This window comes from Pseudophryne corroboree, chromosome 9 (genome assembly GCF_028390025.1).
Source record: "Pseudophryne corroboree isolate aPseCor3 chromosome 9, aPseCor3.hap2, whole genome shotgun sequence".
Taxonomy (NCBI): Eukaryota; Metazoa; Chordata; class Amphibia; order Anura; family Myobatrachidae; genus Pseudophryne; species Pseudophryne corroboree.
In genome coordinates this window covers 344,091,150-344,115,732 of record NC_086452.1, presented here as the reverse complement: position 1 = coordinate 344,115,732, position 24,583 = coordinate 344,091,150, and the positions used below count along the sequence as shown (strand labels likewise).

The 24,583-nt window shown below is 47.6% G+C and overlaps 1 protein-coding gene and 1 long non-coding RNA gene across 3 annotated transcripts in view; one reads left to right on the top strand and one right to left on the bottom strand.

The window, feature by feature from the left end:
* Positions 1–24,583, top strand: part of STAB1 (stabilin 1) — a 605,861-nt gene that overhangs the window by 477,819 nt on the left and 103,459 nt on the right. For both annotated transcript variants that reach the window (XM_063940632.1, XM_063940633.1), the window contains one exon: positions 22,708–22,857. In XM_063940632.1, coding sequence (XP_063796702.1) covers positions 22,708–22,857 — 150 coding nt within the window. The remainder of the gene's footprint in view (positions 1–22,707; positions 22,858–24,583) is intronic.
* The window catches only part of LOC134958202 (uncharacterized), a 31,957-nt gene that overhangs the window by 6,149 nt on the left and 1,225 nt on the right, over positions 1–24,583 (bottom strand). Inside the window, exon 2 of the long non-coding RNA XR_010186908.1 lies at positions 19,398–19,667. This is a non-coding gene — a long non-coding RNA (uncharacterized LOC134958202). The remainder of the gene's footprint in view (positions 1–19,397; positions 19,668–24,583) is intronic.

Genomic DNA, 24,583 nt, shown 5'->3' with positions numbered 1-24,583 from the left:
CATTACATGGTCAGTTCTTGTCAGAATATCACAGGTCCAAGAGAATTCCTAGAGGATTCCGCATCACTAATACGCCAACCATTGGTAGAACCAATGCTGTGTTTTGCAGCAAGTGGTGCGGGGTCCTCAATAAATGTTCCTTGGACCTGATCCTCCTAGTTATTGAGGAAGTCGGTATTGAACTTGTGAAGGTCCGTGATGAAATCACGAAATTTGAAAAATCTAATTTAACGACTCTGAAAAATGACAAGACTGACAACTGGTGTGAAAAAATTCAGACACAATTAAATACATACAGGGAGGAGTTGGTCTCTTTTAAGAGAAAAAAACTGCAGACTGTAACGACTGACTATGCTACACATAATGTGTATAGATGGCTTTCTGGTAATCCTAGTGGAGGTAGGAGACAGAGGACATACCGTCCACAGAAATATAGAAATAAATTTGGATTAGAGTCATCAACATCACAGTCTGCATCTGACTCTGAACCTAATGCACCACTTCCACCAAGTGGTTTTTTAGGTCCACGAAGGAGACGGGCGGGCACACCTGGAAACCAGGTAGACCACACCCGCGGAGGGGGGGATTCAGGCGGAAGAAACAGGAGGAGATAGAATCGGGATGTGTATTCAATTTATCCAATCATGTTTTGTCTAAGGCTGAAGGTTCTCTCTTGGCCCTGGGATTAAGTTTTGTGCCTTCTTCTAGGCATGATGAGTTTAATTTCGCTGTGGATCATTATAAGTTTGGGAGGAAGTTAAGGCTACGCGATTTTTTCATGGACAAAGATGAGACTGGTCGTTTTGAACAGACAGGTTCTCAATTTTTGAAACCAAGCCTTTTTGATCCACAGACTAATAACGCTAGCATACGTACTTTCCGGAGGATGACAGAACATGATTGCAAGGAATCTAAGGTTAAGAGGGTTTTTGATAACCTTAATTTCCAACAGAGACAGGCCCTTAAATCCTTGAGGGACAATGACACCATTGTGATCCGCCCTGCGGATAAGGGCGGGGCAATTGTCATCCAGGATGCAGTTGATTATGACAAAGAAATTAAACGCCAGCTGACGGATGTGACAACTTATACCAAGTGTAGCATGAATCCTATGCCAGGTATAAAAAGACGAATAGACCAGGTCATTGATATGGCCACTCAGAATGGTTGGCTCACTGAACAGGTCGCTTCGTACTTAAAGGTGGAGTTTCCGATCTGCCCATTGATTTATACACTGCCTAAGGTCCACAAGTCATTGGTGGACCCCCCTGGCAGGCCTATCATCTCTGCCAGGGGTTCCCTTTTGCAGCCCTTAGCTATTTTTGTGGATAGTTTTTTACAAGAACTTATCCCTCACATCCCGAGTTATCTTCGAGATACGAGCGACTTCTTGGACAACATTCTTGCGTTTAGAGATCTTAGTGAAAATATGCTATTTGTAACCATGGATGTATCATCTTTATATACTATCATTCCCCATATAGAAGGGATTGAGGCAGTTAGAAAATTGATGATCATACATGGTGACATGCATCTTCCATGTGAATTTATTTTGGAGCTACTTGAGTTAATTTTGATACATAACCATTTCACTTATCAGGGTAATTATTACCTCCAATGCTCGGGGACCGCGATGGGGTCTAATGTGGCCCCGATGTATGCTGGTATTTTCATGCATGATTATGAGTCTAAAAACATCTACCCTAAATTTGGCAATAAGATCGCCTATTACAAGAGATTTATAGATGACATATTTCTGCTGTGGAGTGGCACCAGGGAGGAATTTCATTCTATGTTGAATGAACTCAACAATTTAGAGTCCACGGTTCGTTTTACTGGGGTTTGTGAGTATGACTCCATCAATTTTTTGGATGTGACTATATTCCGGAATGGAATGGAACTGGGTTCTACATTGTATAGGAAAGAAACCGATAGAAACACCTTCCTGCATGCGACCAGTAAACACCCGCCCTCTCTTAAATCAAGCCTCCCTATTTCCCAATTTATGAGGGTCTTACGGAACAACACTAACCCTGATACCGCAGAAGTTCAAATCAGAGAGATGAAAGAACGTTTCCTCGAAAGGGGATATACAAAGACCACAGTGGAGAGCTGTCTCATTAAGGCAAAACGTAAGGTACATCAGAAACGTAACCAGGGACAGAGCCGGATGATATTTGTGACACAATATGATGATATGTCTCCGGTTATCTCCAAAACCCTGAAAAAGCATTGGCCATTAATCAGATCTGACCCGAAGTTTAAGGGTACTCTGGAGAATCCACCAATGATGGCTTATAGACGTGGTAGAAACCTGAAGCAGATCCTTATGCAACCTGCCCGACGTTTTAATGCCAAGGAAAGCAGTACATGGCTGCACTCTCAGAGGCCAGGTTGCTTCAGATGCGTTGGTTGTGTGACGTGCCGCTCGCTGCTGCCAGGCACTTCTTTCCCACACCCTCACACTGGAAAAGTGATTAACATCAGATATAAGCTTCACTGCAGGTTAAACCATGTAGTCTATATGCTTTTATGCCCATGTGGCCTGGCATACGTTGGGATGACGACCTGCACCTTCAGAGAACGAATGGCAAACCACAGGAGCTCGATCCACCAGGCAATTATATCTGGTTCATCTGATAAACCGGTGGCACAGCACTTCTTAAAAGCGGGACATCAGGGCTCAGCACTTAGGTGTCGTATAATTGATTGGGTCCCGGAACCCGAGAGGGGCGGAGACCGTGCCCTTATATTGAGAAAATTGGAGGCAAGATGGATTTTTAGATTGGGAACTCTAGCTCCCAATGGACTAAATGAGAATAATCACCTTGGGATTTTCCTTAGATAAAGAAGAGGGGCTTTTGCCCTTTAGACCAGTGCACTGAAAAGTGTTAATTAAATACACTTTTAATTGATGTTCATATATGCATGTGTTTTAGACGCATGCATATATGTACTCATGTTTATGTATTCATGTTGTATGTTGGTGTTTGTCATGATAGAGTATTACCCACACCTCATTGGCTCCTTATTGCCCACATCTTTGTTTAGTTGAACAACCCTATTGATCATCCAAAAAAATCCATAAAATTAGTATTTGGATTCCCTTTTATATATATATATAATTTCTGTCCCATATTGTTTTAAATATGTCCTTATACAAAGTGGTTTTCCCTGTCAGCAGGCGATTGTAGTTCCGCCTGTCTATGCCTGGTTGCGTGGCAACCATAGGTAATATATGCGGTGAGCCGCTCGGAGGGTCACCCGGCAACCAGTGATTTAGAATGTCATCTATTGGCCGTGGCGTGACGCCCGGGAGGTTGCTTGGCAACCAGTCCGAGACGTCATTTCCGTTCCGGCGGTTGTCAGCATTATGTCATCTGTGGAGTGACGCTCGGAAGGTTGCTAGGCGACCAGTCCGATACGTCACTTCCGTTTAGGTCCCGATTGGCGGCTGACAGAGATGGGGCGGCTGGGTAGTGGTTGCTATGCAACCACTACGATCTTTGCTCAGGTATTTTTATAATATTGAGACTCTGGTTGTGGATTGTTGATACTAATATGAAATGGGTGATCTGCATTAATATCCATTTATATTAATATTGGGTTGTTCATATGTATAATTACGAATATACTGGGCTGACTCCGCCCACATAATGACGCAATTTTGGCGCGTTTTTTGAATAATGGGTATTTAGGGAGCCGGTGAGGCATGGTCAGTTAGGCTGCTGATGTGCTAAATATGATGTGACAGCTCTCTGATGTTTCCTGTGTCCCCTGATGACGGTCTGGATATGGCCGAAAACGTTTGGGCTTGGGCTTTTTTCAAAGTTATTGGACTGTAGCAAACAGTCATGCTGTGCTATCTATGCTGTCTGGAGAAATAAAATTTCAATTTGATATCTACACCTATGCAAAGACTGGTGAGTGCTCCATTTGCTTTTCTCTATATATATATATGGAAATGTCTAAGGGAGCTGAATTGTACAGTTAGGAAAAACCTTTCAGAATTTGACCACGAATCACTTATAAAGCTTCAATTTATTAGCATATAAGCGTTAAACAATAAATCGCAATAAAATACAATAATATCAGATGGCTGACAAATCCATATTAAAATATAAAACATCAGATGCAGTGACCATACAATGTAAGAGAGTTGTTCATCCAATGATGTTTCATAGTTAGTACATATCTGATGCTTCCATATCCAAACCAGCATCAGATATGTACTAACTATGAAACACATAGAACCACATTCTCACGACAGGAAAAGGGACTAGCGGCTAATGCCATAAAACCCAAAGAAGCTAAGTGCGTCAGTGTACCTCGCAGAAAGAGATTTAACTATGGTAAGTCTACCATAAATATCCTTTTTTTGCTGCAAGGTACACTGTGTTCCACAGGGAATACATTGGGGATGTCCTAAAGCAGTTCCTCAAGGGAGGGGATGCACCTTAGCGGGTATGAGAACCCGGCGTCCAAAGGAAGCATCCTGGGAGGCGGAAGTATCAAAGGCATAGAACCTAATAAACGTGTTCACCGAGTACCACGTAGCCGCCTTGCACAATTGTTCTGCGGACGCGCCATGATGGGCCGCCCAAGAAGGTCCAACAGACCGAGTAGAATGGGCTTTAATAGCAGCAGGAGCTGGGAGTCCAGCCTGTGCATAAGCTTGTGCAATCACCATTCTAATCTATCTGGCCAACGTTTGCTTATTCGCAGGCCAGCCACGTTTGTGGAAACCAAACAGAACAAAGATGGTATCTGACCTCCTGATAGAGGCAGACCTCTCCACATATATACGGAGAGCCCGTACCACATCCACAGACCATTCTTTGGAGGACAATTCAGAAGAGATGAAGGCTGGAACCACAATCTCTTGATTAAAGTGAAAAGATGACACCACCTTAGGTAAATAACCAGGGCGAGTTCAAAGAACTGCTCGGTCACAATGAAAAATCAAAAAGGGTGGACGACAGGACAAAGCACCTAAGTCTGACACCCGTCTAGCAGAAGCAATAGTCAGCAGAAACAGGACCTTGGCTGTGAGCCATTTAAGGTCCACTGATTCAAGAGGTTCAAATGGAGACTCTTGCAGGGTATTCAGGACAACAGACAAATCCCATGGATCCACAGGAGGGACATAGGGAGGCTGAATTCGCAGGACGCCCTAAATGAATGTGTGAACGTCGGGTATAGACGCAATTTTTCACTGAAACCACACCGACAAGGCAGATATGTGAACCTTGAGGGAGGCCAGACGAAGTCCTAAATCCAGGCCTTGTTGCAAAAAAGCCAGAAGTCTGGAAGTACTAAACTTGGAAGCATCGTAATTCTTAGCAGCACGCCAGGTAAAGTAAAAATTCCAGACCCTATAATAAATCCGTACAGAAGCCGGTTTGCAGGCCTTTAGCATAGTTTATATAACCACCTCGGAGAATCCTTTGGCCCTCAGGAGTGAAGCTTCAAGAGCCACACCGTCAAAGCCAGTCTGGGCAGGTCCTGGTAGACACAAGGGCCCTGAACGAGGAGATCTGGGCGTTAAGGAAGAGGACGCTCTATCGATAGACCCTGTAGGTCTGAGAACCAATGCCGTCTGGGCCACACTGGAGCAACTAGTAGTATTCCTCCTTGTTGCTTGAACTTCCACAGTACCCTGGGCAGAAGTGACACTGGAGGGAACACATAGGGCAGCCGAAAGTTCCATGGAATTGCCACTGCGTCCATGAGCGCTACTTGAGGATCCCTTGTTCTTGATCCGAAGACCAGAACTTTGTGATTGTGTCATGACCCCATCAGGTCTACATCTGGTAGACCCCACTTGTCCACTAGGAGTTGAAAGACTTCCTGATGAAGACTCCACTCTCCGGCGTGTACATCCTGACGTCTGAGGAAATCTGCTTCCCAGTTGAGGACTCCCGGAATGAACACTGCCGATATAGCTGGCAGATGGCGTTCCGCCCAACGAAGGATTTTTGACACTTCCATCATTGCCATGCGGCTTTGAGTGCCACCTTGATGGTTTATGTAAGCCACCGTGGTGGCGTTGTCGGATTGTATTTGAACAGGCCTGTTCTGCATTGAACACTGCCCACAATTCCAGAATGTTTATCGGGAGGAGAGATTCCTCCTTGGTCCACCGACCCTGGAGAGAGTGTTGCTCCAGCACCATGCCCCAACCCCTCAGACTGGCGTCTGTAGTCAGTAGGACCCAGTTGGGGAACCAGAAAGGACGACCCCTGCTCGACTGTTGGTCCTGTAGCCACCAGTTCAGCGACAGACGAACCTCCGGAGTCAAGGAGATCATTTGAGACCTGATCCGATGAGGCAGGCCATCCCACTTGCAAAGGATTAACCTCTGTAGAGTTCTGGAATGAAAATGAGCGTACTCTTTCATGTCAAAAAGCAACACCATGAGGCCTAGTACTTGCATCGCCAAGTGTATCGACACTGTTGGGTGAGAGAGGAAGTATCTGATCCTGTCCTAAAGTTTCAGGACTTTCTCAGGAGACAGAAACAGTCCTTGGCTGTCTGTGTCCAGCAGTGCCCCCCAGGTGCACCATGCTCCGAGCAGGGACCAGCGAGGACTTCTTCCAATTGATGAGCCACCCGTGGGCTTGTAAGAAGTTTACCGTCAGTTGTAGATGACTGAGAAAGACATCTTGGGAGTTCACCAGGATCAGCAAGTCGTCCAGATACGGCAGATCCTGATTCCCTGATGACGCAGATGAGCCGTCATCACGGCCATAACCTTGGTGAAGATCAGAGGGGCCGTGGCCAGTCCAAACAGCAGATCCTGGAACTGATAATGAAGGTTGCCAATAGCAAACCGCAGATATTGCTGATATGGCAATAGGTATATGCAGATAGGCATCTTGTATGTGCAGGGACACCATATAATCTCCGGGTTCCATGGCCAGTACAATTGAGCGCAGAGTTTCCTATACGGAACTTGGACACTCTCACAAACTTGTTCAGTGATTTAAGGTTGAGTATAGGCCGGAAGGACCAATTGGGTTTCGGGACTAGAAACAGGGCCTAGTAGTATCCTCCGCCTCTCTGGGACAGGGGTACCGGCACTACCACTCCTGTATCATGGAGGGAATAAGCAACCAGGTGTACAGCTTGCGCCTTCAACGGGTCCAAAGGAATAACTGTCATGCAGAACAAGCGAGGGATGCGTCTCTTGAAGGAGACTGCGTACCCGTGAGAGATGACTTCTCACACTGATGTGTCTGAAGTGGTCTTTAACCATACCTGGGTGAACTGCAGAAGTGGCCTCCCACCCTGGGATCCCCCAGGGGGGAGGCCCGCCCCGTCATGCAGCACGCTTGTCTTGTTTGGAAGCAGGCTGACGGGCGGCCCAGGATTGATTTGTTTTGGGCTTATTGGTTTTGGGAGCACGAGCTTGTCTCGGGTATGTCTGACCTTTTGCTTTTGCTTGAGGTCGAAAGGAACGAAAAGTGGTACTCTTTGCCTTCTGTGCAGAAGGATTGGTATTCGGGAGAAATGCAGTCTTAGCAGCCGCTAAGTCAGTTCAGATCTTCTCCAAATAGGATGTCTCCCTTAAAAGGAAGTACCACCAAGGTCTTTTTTGAGTCCTGGTCCACCTTCCATGATCTCAACCACAGAATTTGGCGAGCCAGGATGGACGTAGTCAACACCTCTGCTGACATTACACCTGCCTCAGAGGACGCCTCCTGAATATATTGGGAGGCGGTGGTAATATGAGACAGATATAGGCCCTCATTCCGAGTTGATCGGTCGCAAGGCGAATTTAGCAGAGTTACACACGCTAAGCCGCCGCCTACTGGGAGTGAATCTTAGCTTCTTAAAATTGCGACCGATGTATTCGCAATATTGCGATTACTAACTACTTAGCAGTTTCAGAGTAGCTTCAGACTTACTCTGCCTGTGCGATCAGTTCAGTGCTTGTCGTTCCTGGTTGACGTCACAAACACACCCAGCGTTCGCCCAGGCACTCCCACCGTTTCTCCGGCCACTCCTGCGTTTTTTCCGGAAACGGTAGCGTTTTCAGCCACACGCCCCTGAAACGCCGTGTTTCCGCCCAGTAACACCCATTTCCTGTCAATCACATTACGATCGCCGGAGCGAAGAAAAAGCCGTGAGTAAAAATACTTTCTTCATAGTAAAGTTACTTGGCGCAGTCGCAGTGCGAACTTTGCGCATGCGTACTAAGCGGATTTTCACTGCGATGCGATGAAAAATACCGAGCGAACAACTCGGAATGAGGGCCATAGTTTGGCAGTGTCAGAAATATCCTGAGGCAGCTCTTCCTCTATTGTCTGAACCCATGCTTCCATTCCTTTCACGGCCCAAGAGGCTGCTATAGTGGGTCTATGTACAGCACCTGTAAGGGAGTAAATCGACTTCAGGCATCCCTCCACACGCTTATCCGTCGGTTCCCTCAGTGAGGTGACAGTGATGACAGGTAGAGTAGATGACACCACATGACAGGTGAATTTTCCCACTTGTTACACAACTCAGCAGGGAGAGGATAACGAGCTAGCATCTTTTTAGACAGGGAGAATTTCTTTCCTTGAGAAGACCAGGGTTCCTGACGTATGTCTACTAAATGGTCATAATGTGGTAAGACTACTTTAGCTACCTTCTGACGTTTTAAACTTATCAGGTTTCTTAGGTGCAGTAGTGGGATCTACATCATCATCGATTTGCAGAATCAGCTTAATAGCCTCCACTAGGTCAGGGACATCAACCTGAGTTGTAGGTTCCTCGTCAGAAGCAACTGTATCAGTGTCTGATGGATCAATATACTCCCCATCCTCATTAGAAGTATCATCTGAGATATTAGTGGATTGTGCGGAGGAAGTGGCCCGCTTAGATGACCCCTTGACCCCAGAGGGACGTAGGGTAATTTCATGTCTAACCAACGATTGATTCAATTGTTGTATCTGGGTAGACAGAGTATCAGCCCAGGGCAGATTTACCACAGTAACAATATGTGGCTGCAATGGCACAGGAGGTCCCATAGGGGGCGTAAGGCGCGTCACAAGCGTATTAAGCATAGTAGAGAACACCGCCCAAGGTGGCTCCTGATTGGGTACAGGAGCTGCGGACTGACTGGGAGATGTATGGCACATATTACGCAGACCATCATTCAATGCTTCCCCCTCAGGCAAATCCCTTGCGCATGCGCTTCATGATACAGGAGCGTCCATGGATTTCCCGCCCTTTGTGTTAGGCATTTTAGTGAATGTAACCGCAGACCATATGAGTACGATACAGCCAGAGTACAATACCTGCGAATAAATCCCCTAGTATGTGACAGCGTACACAGTACACAACACCAGCGTCTAAATCCGGTACTGTGTGACTGCGTACACAGGGGGTCATTCTGAGTTGATCGCTCTCTAGCAGTTTTTAGCAGTTGTGCAAACGCTAATCCGCCACCCTCTGGTAGTGTATTTTAGCTTAGCAGAAGTGCGAACGAAAGGATCGCAGAGCGGCTACAAAAGAAAATTGTGCAGTTTTAGAGTAGCTCCAGACCTACTCAGCGCTTGCGATCTCTTCAGACCATTCAGTTTCGGATTTGACGTCACAAACATGCCCTGCGTTCGGCCAGCCTTGCCTGCGTTTTTCTTGGCACGCCTGCGTTTTTCCGAGCACTACCTGAAAACGGTCAGTTGACACCCAGAATCGTCCACTTCATGTCAATCACTCTGCGGCGGCCATTGCGACTGAAAAGCTTAGCTAGACCTTGTGTAAAAATACATCGGCCGTTGTGAAAGTACATCGCGCATGCGCACTGTGCCGCATACGCATGCACAGAAGTGCCTTTTTTTACTTAATCGCAGCGCAGCGAACATTTTCAGCTAGCTATCGACTCGGAATGAACCCCACAGTACACAACAATAGTGAATAAATCCGGTCTGATGTGACTGAGTACACAGTAGAATATACTTAATGGTAAATACTGTGCAGCACTATATATGAGACCCTGACACACCTAGTCATAGGGTACAGAATACAGTGATAGATACAGCTGGGATACACTGAAAGTGAAATCCACACGGCAGATACAGGCACACACAGTCACAGTGACAATGCAGATAATTATCTTAGTAAGACAATAAAACTGCACTGGACTAGTGTATATATATATATATACTAGGTGATTCATCGCGCCCTACAGGCGCTCTTCACAGCATCGTAAGGGGCTACGCCGCCGTAATCTCTACAGAAAAGTTAAGGTGTAGAATAGTAGTTGTATACTTTGTTTTGGCGGAATGGGAGTTTACTTGTGGGTAAATGTAGCATGACAAAAGGGAATGTGATGTTGAATGGGGTGTAGGGTCTTGTGAGTGGGTGAGAAAAGTAGGTGTAGTGTGTGTGGGAGAAATGGGTGTTGTAGGGGTGTGGTAAAAAGGGGGTTTAGTGTATGCCGCAGGGTGTTGATAGGTGTTGCTGTGTGGTGGTTATTGTGGCTTATGGTGAAGGGCACAGGATGTATGTGATAGTTTGTGTAGGGTTTGTATGTGGAGTGTGGAGGCTGGTGAAGGGAGAGTGGTGGGTGGATTTTTGGTTGTGAGGGTTGATTGGTGTGGGATGTAGGTGGGCAAGATGGTGTAGGTGGTGGATGATCAGGCAGGATTGTGGATGGGTGCCGTTGGGTGTGTATGCTTGGGGCTAGCAGTGATGGATGGTGTAGGGAACGGAGCTGTAGGAATAAGTGGAGTAGTGGGTGTGGGGGCCAAGTGGGATATTGGAGGGTGTTGTAAGGTGTCATGGGTGGTTGATTTGCACATGGTCACTGTGGGTGGATGTTGGTGGGTATTGTGGGTGTGGTGTATGTAGGGTAGGGGGTAAGTGGTTGGGGAAGGCTGTGTAGAGGTGTGTGGGGTGTTGGCGGGATAGTGTCTTTGTGTTAGATGGGTGGCAGGTATGGTGTAGATATTTGGGGGGTATGTATTGTGCGGTGCAATGAGTGTTGGGCAGGTGGCTGCGTTGTTGTTGTTGTGTGTGGTGTTGAGTGTGGTGCAGGTGTGTAGCAATGTAGGGATTGTGGTATGATGTAGGGATTGACTGCTATCGGGGGTGGATGGTGTTTAAGATGGTGCGTGTGGGGGATATTTGGTTGTAAAAGTGGGATGTGGCTGGGTTCGTTGTTTAGAGGTGTGGTGTAAAATGTGGTTTGAACATGGTTTTTACTGTTGGAGGGTTGACTGAAATTGGTGGTGGAAGGTAGGATGACAGTGGGTGCAGCATATGGCAGAGCTGGCAGATAGGTGGTGGTAGGTGGGGGATGGTTAGGTGGGTTATGGGCAGGCCCATGGGTTGTATGTATTGTTGTTTGGTTGGTGATGTGATGGATTGGGTAGGGTGGTGAAGGTGTTGTGGATGGTGGAGTGGTGTTTGGCAGGGGTAGGTGATTGTGCTAGGTGAGGACAAGCTGGTGTGGGTTGTGGATGTCCGGGTGTGGGCAGGGGTGTGGATGGTGTCCAGGGTGTGTGTATATGTAGTGCCCTAGGGGTGAGTGGGCATGGGTGGTTAAAGTGTACATGTGTTGTGCTTTATTTTGGGGGAGGGTATTGAGAGGTGTGGTGTGGGCTGTGGCGGTGTTTTTGGGTGAGTGTGGTGTGGAGATGTTGAAAGTTGTGTTGAGGAAAATGGGTTGGTGGAGGGGTGGTGTATGTGTGAAAGGTGTGTGCTAGGTATAGGGCTAGTGTGTTTGGGGGGTGGGCTTGTGAGGTGCTGTGGGTTTTGGAGAGGCAGGTGCATTGTTGTTGCGGGTGTGGAGGTAGTGTGTGTGTGTGTGTGTGTGTGTGTGTGTGTGTGTGTGTGTGTGTGTGTGTGTGTGTGTGTGTAAGGTTTGGTGTATGGTGGGGTTTCGATGGGGGTGTTGGGTATGGTAGAGGGGGTGCATAGGTACTGTAGATGGGTAAAGTTAGGTGGATTAGGGGTAGGGACATAGTTGTTATGTGATTTGTTTTGTGGTGGTTTGTGTGTGGGTATAGAAGAGGACATGTGGATGGGGTTGTTATTGTAGAGGTGCAGTGTAAAATGGTCTATGTAGGTGTAGTCAGTGGTGGTGGGTGTCCTGTGTGGAGGATGTGAATGTTTGAGACTGAAGAGAGTGTGTGTGTGTGTGTGTGTGTGTGTGTGTGTGTGTGTGTGTGTGTGTGTGTGTGTGTGTGTGTGCGTGCGTGCGTGCTGGTGTGTGTGAGGTTTGGTGTATGGTGGGGTTTAGATGGGGGTGTTGGGTATGGTAGAGGGGGTGCATAGGTGCTGTACATGGGTTAAGGTAGGTGCAGGTGTGTGGTGCTGGGAGGGGAGCGGCTTGGCTTATGTGGAGCTGGGAGCAGGAGTGGCGAGAGACCTGGCGGCGGTACAGAGACAGGCGTGGGTGAAGCTGCGGCGTCAGTGCACTGTTTCCGTCCGTTGTACGGACGGCGTCTGGCGGGACAGTGTGTCCCTGGCGTAGCTACAATGGGAGAGCAGGTGCTGGGGTTGTGCGGAGGGCGGGTTCGCGGCGGTGTGAGCTGCGGCTGTTTGGTCAGGCGTGGGGCGGACGCTGGGTCCCGTTCCAGTCTGTCACAGCTGCGGCTGCAATGCGCGAGGTGGTGCTGGGGTTGTGCGGAGGGAGGGAGGGGTGGTGTGGGCTGCAGCTGTCTTGTCGACCGTGGTGCGGTCGGCGGGGCCCGGCCACCGTGTCCGCGCCACGGATGGATGTGGGAGATGATGCTGGGGTTGTGCAGGGGTTGGGTTTGGTGTTGTGGGGTTAGGGTGTGTGTGCTGGGTCGTTATGCGGACGGCGGCTCAGGGGCTGCACGTGGGAGCAGGTGCAGGGGTTTTGTGGAGGGTGTTTATTCTTTTCCCGCCGTGGATAGAATAAAGTGAGAGCCACCCCCTGTTCTACACGGGGCCCTGTCACAAAGGATCGTATGCAGGAAGTTATGTGATACTCTAATTATGTGTCCGCATGTACGTTGATTATACTTGCATTACATGCGCATTGGGGAGTAGTTGTATGCAGGGTACTCCTTAAGTTGGGTCATGTCTATATCATTGCAGCATACTGTTGTGCGACTACAAGGGATATAGGACTCTTGGGTTCGTGGGCCAATTCCATGGCGGCAGTGCCGTAACTAGACATTTTAGCGCTGTGTGCAAGAAACAGCATCGGCGCCCACCCCCCCAAAAAAAATATTTGAAAGTAGGGCCAGTGCGCGCCGTATTCGCGCAACAAAAATATATACGTGAGTGGCTTCATGGGGAAGGAGTGTGGCCACAAAATAATACCAATTCATATTGCACTGTACAATAGTCTCCATTATTCAAATGACGCCGCACAGTAGCGCCACTTACACACATTACACCAGGTAGAGCCTCTGCCATACATTACGCCCGGTAGAGCCCCTATCACACATTACGGCAGGCAGAGTCCCCTTTTACACATTATGTCAGGTGAAGTCTCTGTTTTTACACATTACAGCAGTTGAGTCCCTCTTTTTACACATTACAGCAGGCAGATTCCCTCTTTTTACACATTATGGCAGGCAGAGTCCCTCTTTTTACACATTACAGCAGCAGAGTCCCTCTTTTTACACATTACAGCATTACATTACATTACTGAGTCACCTTTTTATCCAGATGCTGCAAGTACTGTACTTGTGCTACATAAGTACTGGAACAGTGGTAGATAGCCACAGTTGGTGCAACACACCTCTGCGCCTCTCCCCCGGCCACCGCCGTACTCACACAGAAGTAGGACCCAGCCACCGCCGCTTTCATACCTGGCACTGCTGGACACTCAAACCTCCATTTGTGCGCCTTTGCCCTGGCGATCTACAATTGCACTCGGCAACAAGACCTGACCATCGTCGCTTTTTAAACGCCACTTCACTGGACACACACACACCACCACCACCTGTGAGCCTCTCCCCCAGAAGGCCGCGCAGATCTCAGCTCACATACAGTACAGCGCTGCCTGCTGTCATCTCCAGGGTGGCCAATTGGGGACATGGTGCACAATGCGCTCCCAGTACAGAATGACCTCCCTCTATATCCGGCACCTTCACTATCCCGACTGTCGGCATGCCGACCAATAGGGAATATTCCCACTCGTGGGTGTCCATGACACCCATAGAGTGGGAATAGCTCCTGCCCGCCGGTCACGCAATGCACACCCCTCAGTACAAGTGCGCTGTGTGCAAAGCACACTTTGCACACATACAGTTACGGGGCAGTGTGCAGCAAGGAGTTATGGAGGTTGTTCTTCTAGTCTGGGGAATATGTGAATAAACTCTTAGTGGTTAGGTGAGTAAAAGCTGTATCCTACATGTCAGGACAGGTGGATATTTGTATACCAGATACTGTAGCTGTTTTATAGCTATCCACAACACAGCACAGAGTAGCTAACATATACATGCACAGTATAACAGATGCTACAACTCTCTGCCCACCAAATAAAACATACATTCATTAGTATGTGCACTATGGTGGTCATTCCAAGTTGTTCGCTCTGTAAATTTTTTCGCATCGCAGCGATTTTCCGCTTAGTGCGCATGCGCAATGTCCGCACTGCGACTGCGCCAAGTAAATTTGCTATGCAGTTAGGAATTTTACTCACGGTTTTTTCTTCGTTCTGGTGATCGTAATGTGATTGACAGGAAGTGGGTGTTTCTAGGCGGAAACTGGCCGTTTTATGGGTGTGTGTGAAAAAACGCTACTGTTTCTGGGAAAAACGCGGGAGTGGCTGGAGAAACGGAGGAGTGTCTGGGCGAACGCTGGGTGTGTTTATGACGTCAAACCAGGAACGACAAGCACTGAACTGATCGCAGATGCCGAGTAAGTCTCGAGCTACTCAGAAACTGCACAGAGATGTATTTTCGCAATAATGCGAATCTTTCGTTCGCAATTTTAAGAAGCTAAGATTCACTCCCAGTAGGCGGCGGCTTAGCGTGTGCAATGCTGCTAAAAGCAGCTTGCGAGCGAACAACTCGGAATGACCCCCAATGTACACTACACATTGCATTCTTCACCAGCACAGACTCCCTCCCTCCTCCTCCCCCTGCACGTGAATAGTGTCCGGTGAATGCTGATAAATGGCTGTCAACTGCAACCCCCGTCCTATCCCCCCACACCTCCCCCTCCCTTGTAACTTACTTTATGATGTTGCATATAGTCTGGAGTGGACGGCACTGCACTTCACGATTTCAACTAGGCTCCTCTCCTGCTCTCTGCATGTGACGTGAGATGTCACATGCAGGAACCAGGAAGTTTCACACACAGCGCAACTTCACAATCCAGTACAGTGAGTGCACACAGGCAAAGACAAACTGCAGATAAAGCCAGAGAGCAGCTCGTTCAAGAGGCAGAGCAGGCACCCGGCAGCTGTCACACTTAAAGCAACGTGCTGACAGTCTGCCGGGGAATGGATTTAAAAATGCGTTCTGTTAAAGAGCTCTGCGGGCGGGAGGTAAATAAGCTACTGGCCGTGCGGGTGTTCTGCTAGATGGTGCGCCCTCAGCGTATTTGCGCTGTGGGCAAGGCACCATTAACACACACCTAGTTACGGCCCTGCATGGTGGTCTCGAGTCGACTAGGAGGGTGTTGTGGATTCACCAATGGAATGCTGAGGTTGACTCCGAGAAGAACTTGAGTCTCTTCCCTATGAAGGTGAAACCTGGTTTGGGGATGGCTGTGTTAAGTTGATCTCGGCAGATACCACTGGTAAGTCTACCTTCTTGACCTACGTTCCCTCACAACGGTTGGTGACGCATTTTTGTAGGATGCAGTCATTTTGACCGAATGGATATGGTTTTCCCTTTCTTTGCAGGTAGAGGAAGGTGAAAAGGTAAGAGGTCAGCAGCCTTTTCAAGTTCGCAGAAGCAGAAATCATCCTCTGTTTCTGCCACATCTACCGCATGACGCTGGGTCTATCTTGCGGGAGCCCACACCAGTGGGACCACGTCTAATACTCTTCAGTCAGTCCTGGAACGGACATGGACCAGTGAGTTTGAGAATAGAGTCCCAAGGGGGACATACTGGAGTTTCCAGACGATTCCCCTCACTGATTTTTCAAATAGACCTTACCGATTCTCCTCTGGACGGGGAGGTAGTATGCGACGCCATACAAGCGTTGTGTCAGGATCAGGTCATTGTCCCGCTGTCCCGGTCACACAAAAAAAGAAAAGAAAAGGCTGTTATTCAAGCTTTTTCGTGCTTCTGAGGCCGGACGGCTCGGTTAGAACAATCCTAAATCTAAAATCCCAAAAATTTCTACTTAAGAAGTTGAACTACAAGATGGAATCTCTCAGGGCAGGGATCTCCAATCTGTAAAAGGAGAAAGAGGGTCTAAGTACGGTTTCTTCTGCATTAGGCTTACCTGGGTTTGCTATTCAGGATTGTCATTACCAATTCACTGGAGTGATGGTGGTATGATAGTTTTCCTTCGATAGTAAAAGAGTCATTATTATTCTGTACTGGGACGCTCTCCTGAGTACGACGAGGTCAAGAAACAAGTGGTGCAAAACGTTGCTTCTCCCTGACAGTTCTTCAACAAAGTGCTTGGCTCCTGAACTTCCCAGAATCACTGTTGATCCCAACGACGCGGTTGTCGGCATTGGGAATAAGGTTAGATACAGAACTGTTGAGAGTTTGTTTCTTCCAGTGGAAAAATCTCTGAGGATTCAGAGTCGGGTCAGATCTGCAACAGTGTCAATCCATCAATAAGTTCCGTTGATGAAAAAGATGGTTGCGGCCTACGAGGCCATTCAGTGAGCAGGTTAAATGCCAGAGTGGTTTTAGCGGGACCAGTTGGACATGTGGGCCGGGTCTCACCTGCACATGCACCGGAAAATAATCCTATCTTACAGGACCAGAATCTCTCTCCTGTGGTGGCTGCACAGTTCTCACCTCCTAGAGAGACGAAGGTTTGGGATCCAGGATTGGATCCTGGTGTCCATGGATGCAAGTCTCCGAGGCTGGGGAGCAGTCATTCAGGGGGGGAAATTTCCAGGGAAAATGGTCAAGCCAGGAAGCTTGTCTGCACATAAACATTCTGGAATTAAGGGCTATTTACAACGGCCTTCTGTAAGCGGAACATCTTCTTCGCGGTCTGCCCGTCTTGAATCAGTCGGACAACATAACAGCAGTTGCGTACATAAACCGCCAGGGCGGAACAAAGAGCAGAGCGGCAATGGCGGAGGCCACAAAAGTTCTTCGCTGGGCGAAAAGACATGCAAGCGCTCTGTCAGCAGTCTTCGTTCCGGGCTTGGACAGCTGGGAAGCAGACTTCCTCAGCAGACACGATCTCCATCCAGGAGAGTGGGGTCTTCATCAAGAGGTCTTCACAGAAGTGACAGTTCTTTGGGGAATTCCTCAAATAGACATGATAGCGTCTCGCTTCAACAAGAAGCTTCAGAGATAATGTTCCAGGTCGAGGAACCCTCAAGCAATAGTAGTGGACGCCCTAGTGACACCGTGGGTGTTTCTGTCAGTCTATGTGTTCCCTCCACTTCCACTCATTCCAAAGGTGATAAAGATCATAAGAAGAACAAGGGTTCAGGCAATACTCATTGTTCCAGACTGGCCAAGGAGGGCCTGGTATCCGGATCTTCAGGAATTACTCATAGGAGATCCCTGGCCTCTTCCTTTACGAGAGGACCTGTTACAGCAAGGACCGTGCGTGTATCAAGACTTACCGCGGCTGCATTTGACGGCATGGCGGTTGCACGCCAAATACTAGCCCGAAAGGGTATTCCCAGTGAAGTCATTCCCACACTACTTCAGGCTAGAAAAGAAGTAACGGCGAGACATTATCACCGTGTTTGGAGAAAATATGTGTCTTGGTGTGAATCCACGAAGGCTCCTACGGAAGTATTTCAGATGGGGCGTTTTCTCCATTTTTTGCAAGCAGGTGTGGATGCGGGCCTAAAGTTAGGCTCCATTAAAGTACATATTTCGGCCATGTCAATTTTCTTTCAGAAAGAATTGGCCTCCCTTCCAGAAGTTCAGACCTTCGTGGAAGGAGTGCTGCACAGCCAACCTCCCTTTGTGCCCCCAGTGGCACCCCCCCCCCCCCCCCCCCCCCCCCCCCCCCCCCCCCATGGGATCTTAACGTGGTGTGGCAGTTCCTGCAATCTCATTGGTTTGAAAACCTTTACATAAGGTTGAGCGCAAATTCCTCACTTGGAAAGTGGTCATGCTGTTGGCCTTGGCATCTGCAAGGCGGGTGTCTGAATCAGCGGCTTTGTCTCAATGTCACCAGAACGGCTCAGATTAGGACAATGGAGGCTCTGTTGTCCTGTATGATCCCAACAAGATTGGGACTCCTGCTTCCAAGCAGACTATTGCACGCTGGATCTGTAATACGATTCGGCAAGCTCATTCTACGGCTGGATTGCCGTTACCGAAATCGGTGAAGGCCCATTCTACCAGAAAGGTGGGCTCATCCTGGGCGGTTGCACGAGGGGTCTCGGCATTACGGCTTTGCCGAGCAGTTACTTGGTCGGGTTCAAACACCTTTGAGAAGTTTTACAAGTTTGATACCCTGGCTGTTGAGGACCTCTTGTTGGGTCAATCGGTGCTGCAGAGTCATCCGCACTCTCCCGCCCGTTCTAGAGCTTTGGTATAAACCCCATGGTTCTTGAAGCATCCCCAGCATCCTCTAGGACTTATGAGAAAATAGGATTTTAATACCTACCAGTAAATCCTTTTCTCTTAGTCTGTAGAGGATGCTGGGTGCAGTGCGTACTGTATCTGTAGTTATTGGGTATGTTTACACACATGGTGTGTTCCGTTTAAGTCAGCCTGTTGCTGACGATATTCATGCCATGGCATGCGTTATGCTGTTATTGGTTGTGTATTGCTGCATATTCTTCATGCTGTCGGCTGGTGTTCTATTGAAGGCCACGTTCTGCGGCATACTGGAGGTGTGAGCTGGTAAGATGCTCACCGTGGTTTAACAATAAATTCCTTCCTCGAAATGTCCATCTCCCTGGGTACAGTTACTTAAACTGGAGTCCGGAGGAGGGGCATAGAGGGAGGAGCCAGTTCACACCCATTCAAAGTCTTAAAGTGCCCATGTCTCCTGCGGATCCCGTCTATACCCCATGGTTCTTGAAGCATCCCCAGCATCCTCTACGGACTAAGAGAAAAGGATTTACCGGTAGGTATTAAAATCCTATTATATATATCATACAAATCAGCCGGCACTCGGTTATAATGATAAATGACTCTGGTGCTCCATCCATGAACAATCCTATAGTATACCGTAGAGAGAAATGGTACTCAGAGACTTTAAAATTCCAATAAAGCTTGATGTATTGTAGATCAACGTTTCGGGCCGCAACCCCCTTTCTCAAGATAACATCACAGCAAAAGACATAACAAGAACATACAAAACTTACCCCTCTAAATACCTCACCACAATGTGCTTGTGAGGCTCCCGCCAGAGACAGCAGCCCCGGGCGCTTCCACAGTGCTCAACCCCACTTCTGGTCCGTGAGTTCTACCTGTTGGCGGAAGTCAGCCCTGCGTTCCACCCGTTCCCATGGCAATGCCACTGTACACAGCCGACGCAGCGCTTCCTATCTTCATCATGGTGACGGCTCCGGTTAGCGTGAGCCTCTGGCGGCTTCCTCAGGGACCGTAGTTGTAGCAGCGGGGGCTCCAAAATCCTAACGTGAAAACAGACCATTAAAAACTTTTAAAAGCGAAGTGTCAAGATTGTTACTAAATCTAGCATTATCATATACCTCAAACAAAACAAAACATTGTTACCGTACATAAGAAAGCATATCTCATAAAGACATATCTAGATTCTAATAGCTGTTAATAATTCAGCTATTGATCAAACTACAAAAATATATCAACGCGTGACTATACATGCTACTCATAATACATTATATGCAGTTAAAGGTTAAATCAAGGAGTTCCAATTAATCTTTTCGTTCAGGCCATGCGGATGTACTGTGTTCATCCTAAAGATCCAAAGTTTCCAAATTCAACAGTTTCCTGGACCTGTTACCACCCCTGATGGATTCCTTCACATGGTCGATAATGAAGTACCTTAAAGATGACAAACTATGTCCTTGCTGTTTAAAGTGTCTGGCCACCGGTTGTTCAATTTCCTTCCCAGCAAGGGCAGCCTTAATCAGGGATCTGTGTAATGCCATCCGCTCACAAAACTTTCTAATAGTTTGACCCACATAATATAAGCCACATGGACATAGTATTATGTACACGACATGTGTTGTAGTGCAAGTCAACACATGTCTGATGTTATATAAACGCTCATTGTGGGGATGCTTTAAGGTTTTAGTGCTTATCAAAAATTTGCATGTTTCACACTGGACACATTTATAGCAGCCAGGGGCTTTGGAATAAACATTAGAGGCTTTAGGTATACTCATCCCTGTGATGTCCGTATGGACCAAAAAATCTTGTAGATTACGTCCACGTCTAAAAACCACCACTGGTCTACTATCTTTCAAGGAAGGTAAGTCATTGTTGGATAGACCACGGTGCTTGGAAGGCACGTCTGATAATAGGACTTGCAGTAGTAAAGTCACTAGACCATGGCATAATTTTTTTTACTATCCTTGATCTTAGGACATAGTAGTTGCTCACTTTGTAGTCCCAGCACTTTATGTTTGGATAGTAGCAGCTCCTTTTTATCATAACTCCTTTCCAGAAATGTATTAATCAAAGCATCAAGTTGCTGTGGAACAGAACTGGGGTCGCTCGTTTATTCTTGCCACTCTCACCATCTGAGAGAATGGTCATCCCTTTTTCAAAGCTACTGGGTGATAGCTAGATACAGCCGAGATGGTATTTCAGTCTGTAGGTTTATAGTAGATTTCTGTGGACAGGATGCCCCATTGACATGAACCATCACATCAAGAAATTGAGCAGATTTGCTACTGTATGTATATGTAGATTTGATTGTATTATTTTGTGCGTTAATGGATGTCATCAGTTCTTCAAATCGTACCGCACCACCAGACCATAGCACGAACACGTCGTCTATGTAACGTGCATACAACCAGGCCCGGCGACAGGGGGGGTCAAAGGGGACACCTGTACCGGGCCCCGAGGGTTGGAGGGGCCCCATGAATCAGGGAAATAAAATATAGGACGCACTGCCTATTTGAAGTGAATGCCTGCCCAGCTGCCAGTCACCTAAAAAATGAATTAAGTGTCCAGTCAGAAGCCGCAATACCTCCTTCCGCGCCTCCCCCTCCTTACCCTGTCACTTGGTATGGTCCCATACCGTGGCACTGACGTCATGACGCTGGCCCGCCGGCACTTCCCTGTCTCCTGCCTCCGCTGAGGAGCAGTCCAGAAGCTGTGCACAACCTCCCGCTGCCGGCCTGGCCACTGGTGTGTGACACTCGGAGGGAGAAGATTGCAGCAGCTTCCCCGCAGTGCTACACACGAGAGAGACACCCTAGCTGTGGTGACAGTGAGTCCTTCCTGGACAGTCTATGTCTGCTTCACAGTATGTGTGTGTGTGTATACAGTATATGTGATGTGTATGTATGTAGGTATGTGTATGAGTGTGTTTGTGCTCCAGTAACGGACACAGTGCACTTTTGTTGTGTGTTTTCTATCTATGTATTGTAGTGTTTCAGTAAATGATCAAATCTAGTGCCTTGTATTTGGTGATGCCTGTATTGGCACATGCAGGTTAGGGATATTTAGGGAGTGGGACGGAGGGGAGGGGGGCCCCAGAGATATCAGTGTAACGGGCCCCAAGATTTCTGTTGCCGGCCCTGCATACAACAATATATGTTGAGAGATGTTAGTGTCTGCAAAGAACATTTTCTCCTCCTGAACAAACATATATATATTCGCATATGACGGTGCTACCGAAGACCCCATAGCACAGTCCTGTTCTTGGCAATAGAACTTCCCGTCATATAAAAAAAAATTCCGCTGTAAAGTAAGGGATAAAAGTTGATGAAAAAGGGCTTGATCAAACACAGTGGTAGAGAGGTGTTCACTAAGGAAGAGTTCCATCGCATTGAGCCCCTCCTCGTGGGGAATAGACGTATTCATCCAAACAACAAAGTAAAGTATTAGCCGGCAACTCCTTAAAGCTTGATAGCAGATTTAAAAAACTTGTAGTATCCTTAAGAAATTATTTTTTCAATGGAAGCAGCGGTTGAAGGATATGATCAAGTAGACGTGCCACAGGCTGGTATAATGAATCCCTCGCCGAGATAATAGGTCTTCCCGGCGGCTGCACTGAATTCTTATGAAGTTTTGGGTTCGTGTAAAGGATGGGAACCACTGGGAATTGCTTGTAAAGAATACAAAATAATTTAGATTATAATTTTCCTTCTTGTTTAGCCAATGACAAGATATCATACAGTTCCTTTTGGTACTGGATAGTAGGATCACCCCGTAATTTTACATAGACGCCAGGTTCCAACAATTGTCGTTCGATCTCCTTACGATAATCTGTAATATTCATCACGACTATTGCTCCTCCCTTATCAGCGGGCCTGATTATTACATCTTGAAATCCTTCAATGCTTTATATTCCAATTTAGATACATTTTGACGTACTGGGACTGTAGCACTCGTATACTTAGTATATACTATAACATATTTATTTCTAGAAGGTTCTGCTTATGACTGGTCTCATCTTTTTGTCTTATTGTTATGCAATGTTTCATAATCTGCTGTAAGAATTTGTTCCATGTGTTGCAGTGTGTCCCGGTGGTGTGGAGGCGCCATGCAGTTATCGTGGAACATGTATGGATGGACTTGCAGGAACAGGAAAGTGCAACTGTAACCAACAATTTAATGGGACAGCTTGTGAAATTTGTGCCCCTAACAGATATGGCTATTATTGCAAAGGTATATTAAATACTGATATCTTAATTAATAGGCAATAAGGAAATAAAGCATAACTTTTCTGTCTTCAGTGATGTATCTACAATGGGCGCACATCTGCACCCTTTCAATATACTTACCCAGTGTGGACGGCTGCCACACTGACGTGTGGTGGGGTGAGGCAGAGCCTTTCCTGTCATACTTACGTTTAAACCAGGGTTTTGACTAAATAAAGTATATGAAAAATACTAATAATTTGCTTAAAATATCTTCTTTGCATTATTCTAATAATTTTTATAGCCCAAACTCTGGAGTAAAAAGTCTATGGCAGGTGAGGCAGTGCCTCATCTGCTTATCTTTTCAGCACATCTCTGATCAAAACTCACCAAATTTCCAGGAGTTTATACTAATGCACCTGTGTATAATGCCCAGATGTACCCTTTGGCTCATATATTGCATGGAATTCTGGCTCTGGGGTTAGCCAGGGCCTCCTGAGCCATTTAGCTCACCGCACGTCCCTGGGCTGCGGCCACCTCAGGAGAAACCTATGCTCAATAGAAAATTCACTGGGAGAATGGTGGCTGTACCATTTTTCTGGAAATATGCGCATGTATTGCAGTGTTTACTATGCACCACCAAGAGGGGAAAGGGGAATTTTAGGGATCAGGTCACTCCTAGGCACAACATTTTCGTTCACCCCCATCATGTTGAAGCCTACAATTGCCAAAGCAGCACCAATCTCATCCCCCTCCACCACAACAATTTGCTGGCTATTACCCCCTTCCCCCCCCCCATCACCTGTTACTAAATAACAAAAATAATGACCAAAAAAAAGAAGCACCTGGCCTCAATTGGTCATCAGCCTAGCAGGGCTTGCATGCTGCCGAGGGTGCAGGGGGTGCAGCTGCTGTCGGGCCGAGCTGCTGCCAGGGCCCGTTGCTCCCCCTGCACCCCGCTTTTGTGCACCACTCACGCTGCTCCGCAAACTTTAATAAATCTCCCCAGAATCCCCCCAGTGTCGCCTAAAATACAGGCTGCGCATTCGCGAACCGAGTGGGGCTGGAGGTAGAGCTACATCTCCGTCTGTAAAAACAGGTGGTTGAAGGGGCGGTTAGCCCAATCCACTGTGTCTGCAGCCTTCCACTTCCCCTGTGGCTGTGATGCTGCAGTCTCTCTGCTCCACCCATCCCCTAGTCTGCCCCGCCTCCCCTCCTTCCGGGACTGTGGCTGTGCTGGGCTGAGTGGCAAGCAGAGTCAGTGCTGCTGTAAGGCAGCTGCCTAAGGGCACCGGCCACTAGGGAGCTCCGCTGAGGTCCCTTACCACAAGAATGAAGAGACATCCTTCATCTACAACTATATGATGCTGGTGGTGGCCGCGGGAGTTATCCGCCGCAGCCACCACTCTCTAGTAACACCACACAGGCAGCATTGACATAATGTCATGTGTTTTCACTGCAGTCACCAGTCCGGCTCCTGTGCACTACTGCCTCCTGCCCTTCACAGAAGCTCCGCCTCCCAGATGATGAGGAGATAGCTGGTGATGCGGCTGGGAGCTGCAACTGCAAAATGAGAGGTTCTTCAGTTCCTCTGTGTATTCAGGGGGAGTCACCAGTGGCCAGGACTCAGATTTGGGGCTATCCAGTGCTCTTTCTTGTGAGCAGCCTGTCCCTTGCTCCTCCTCCTGATCTGGTCTGCCATATATAGCTGCAGTGCTGGTGCTGGATATCACCATGCAGAGGTGAACAGGCTG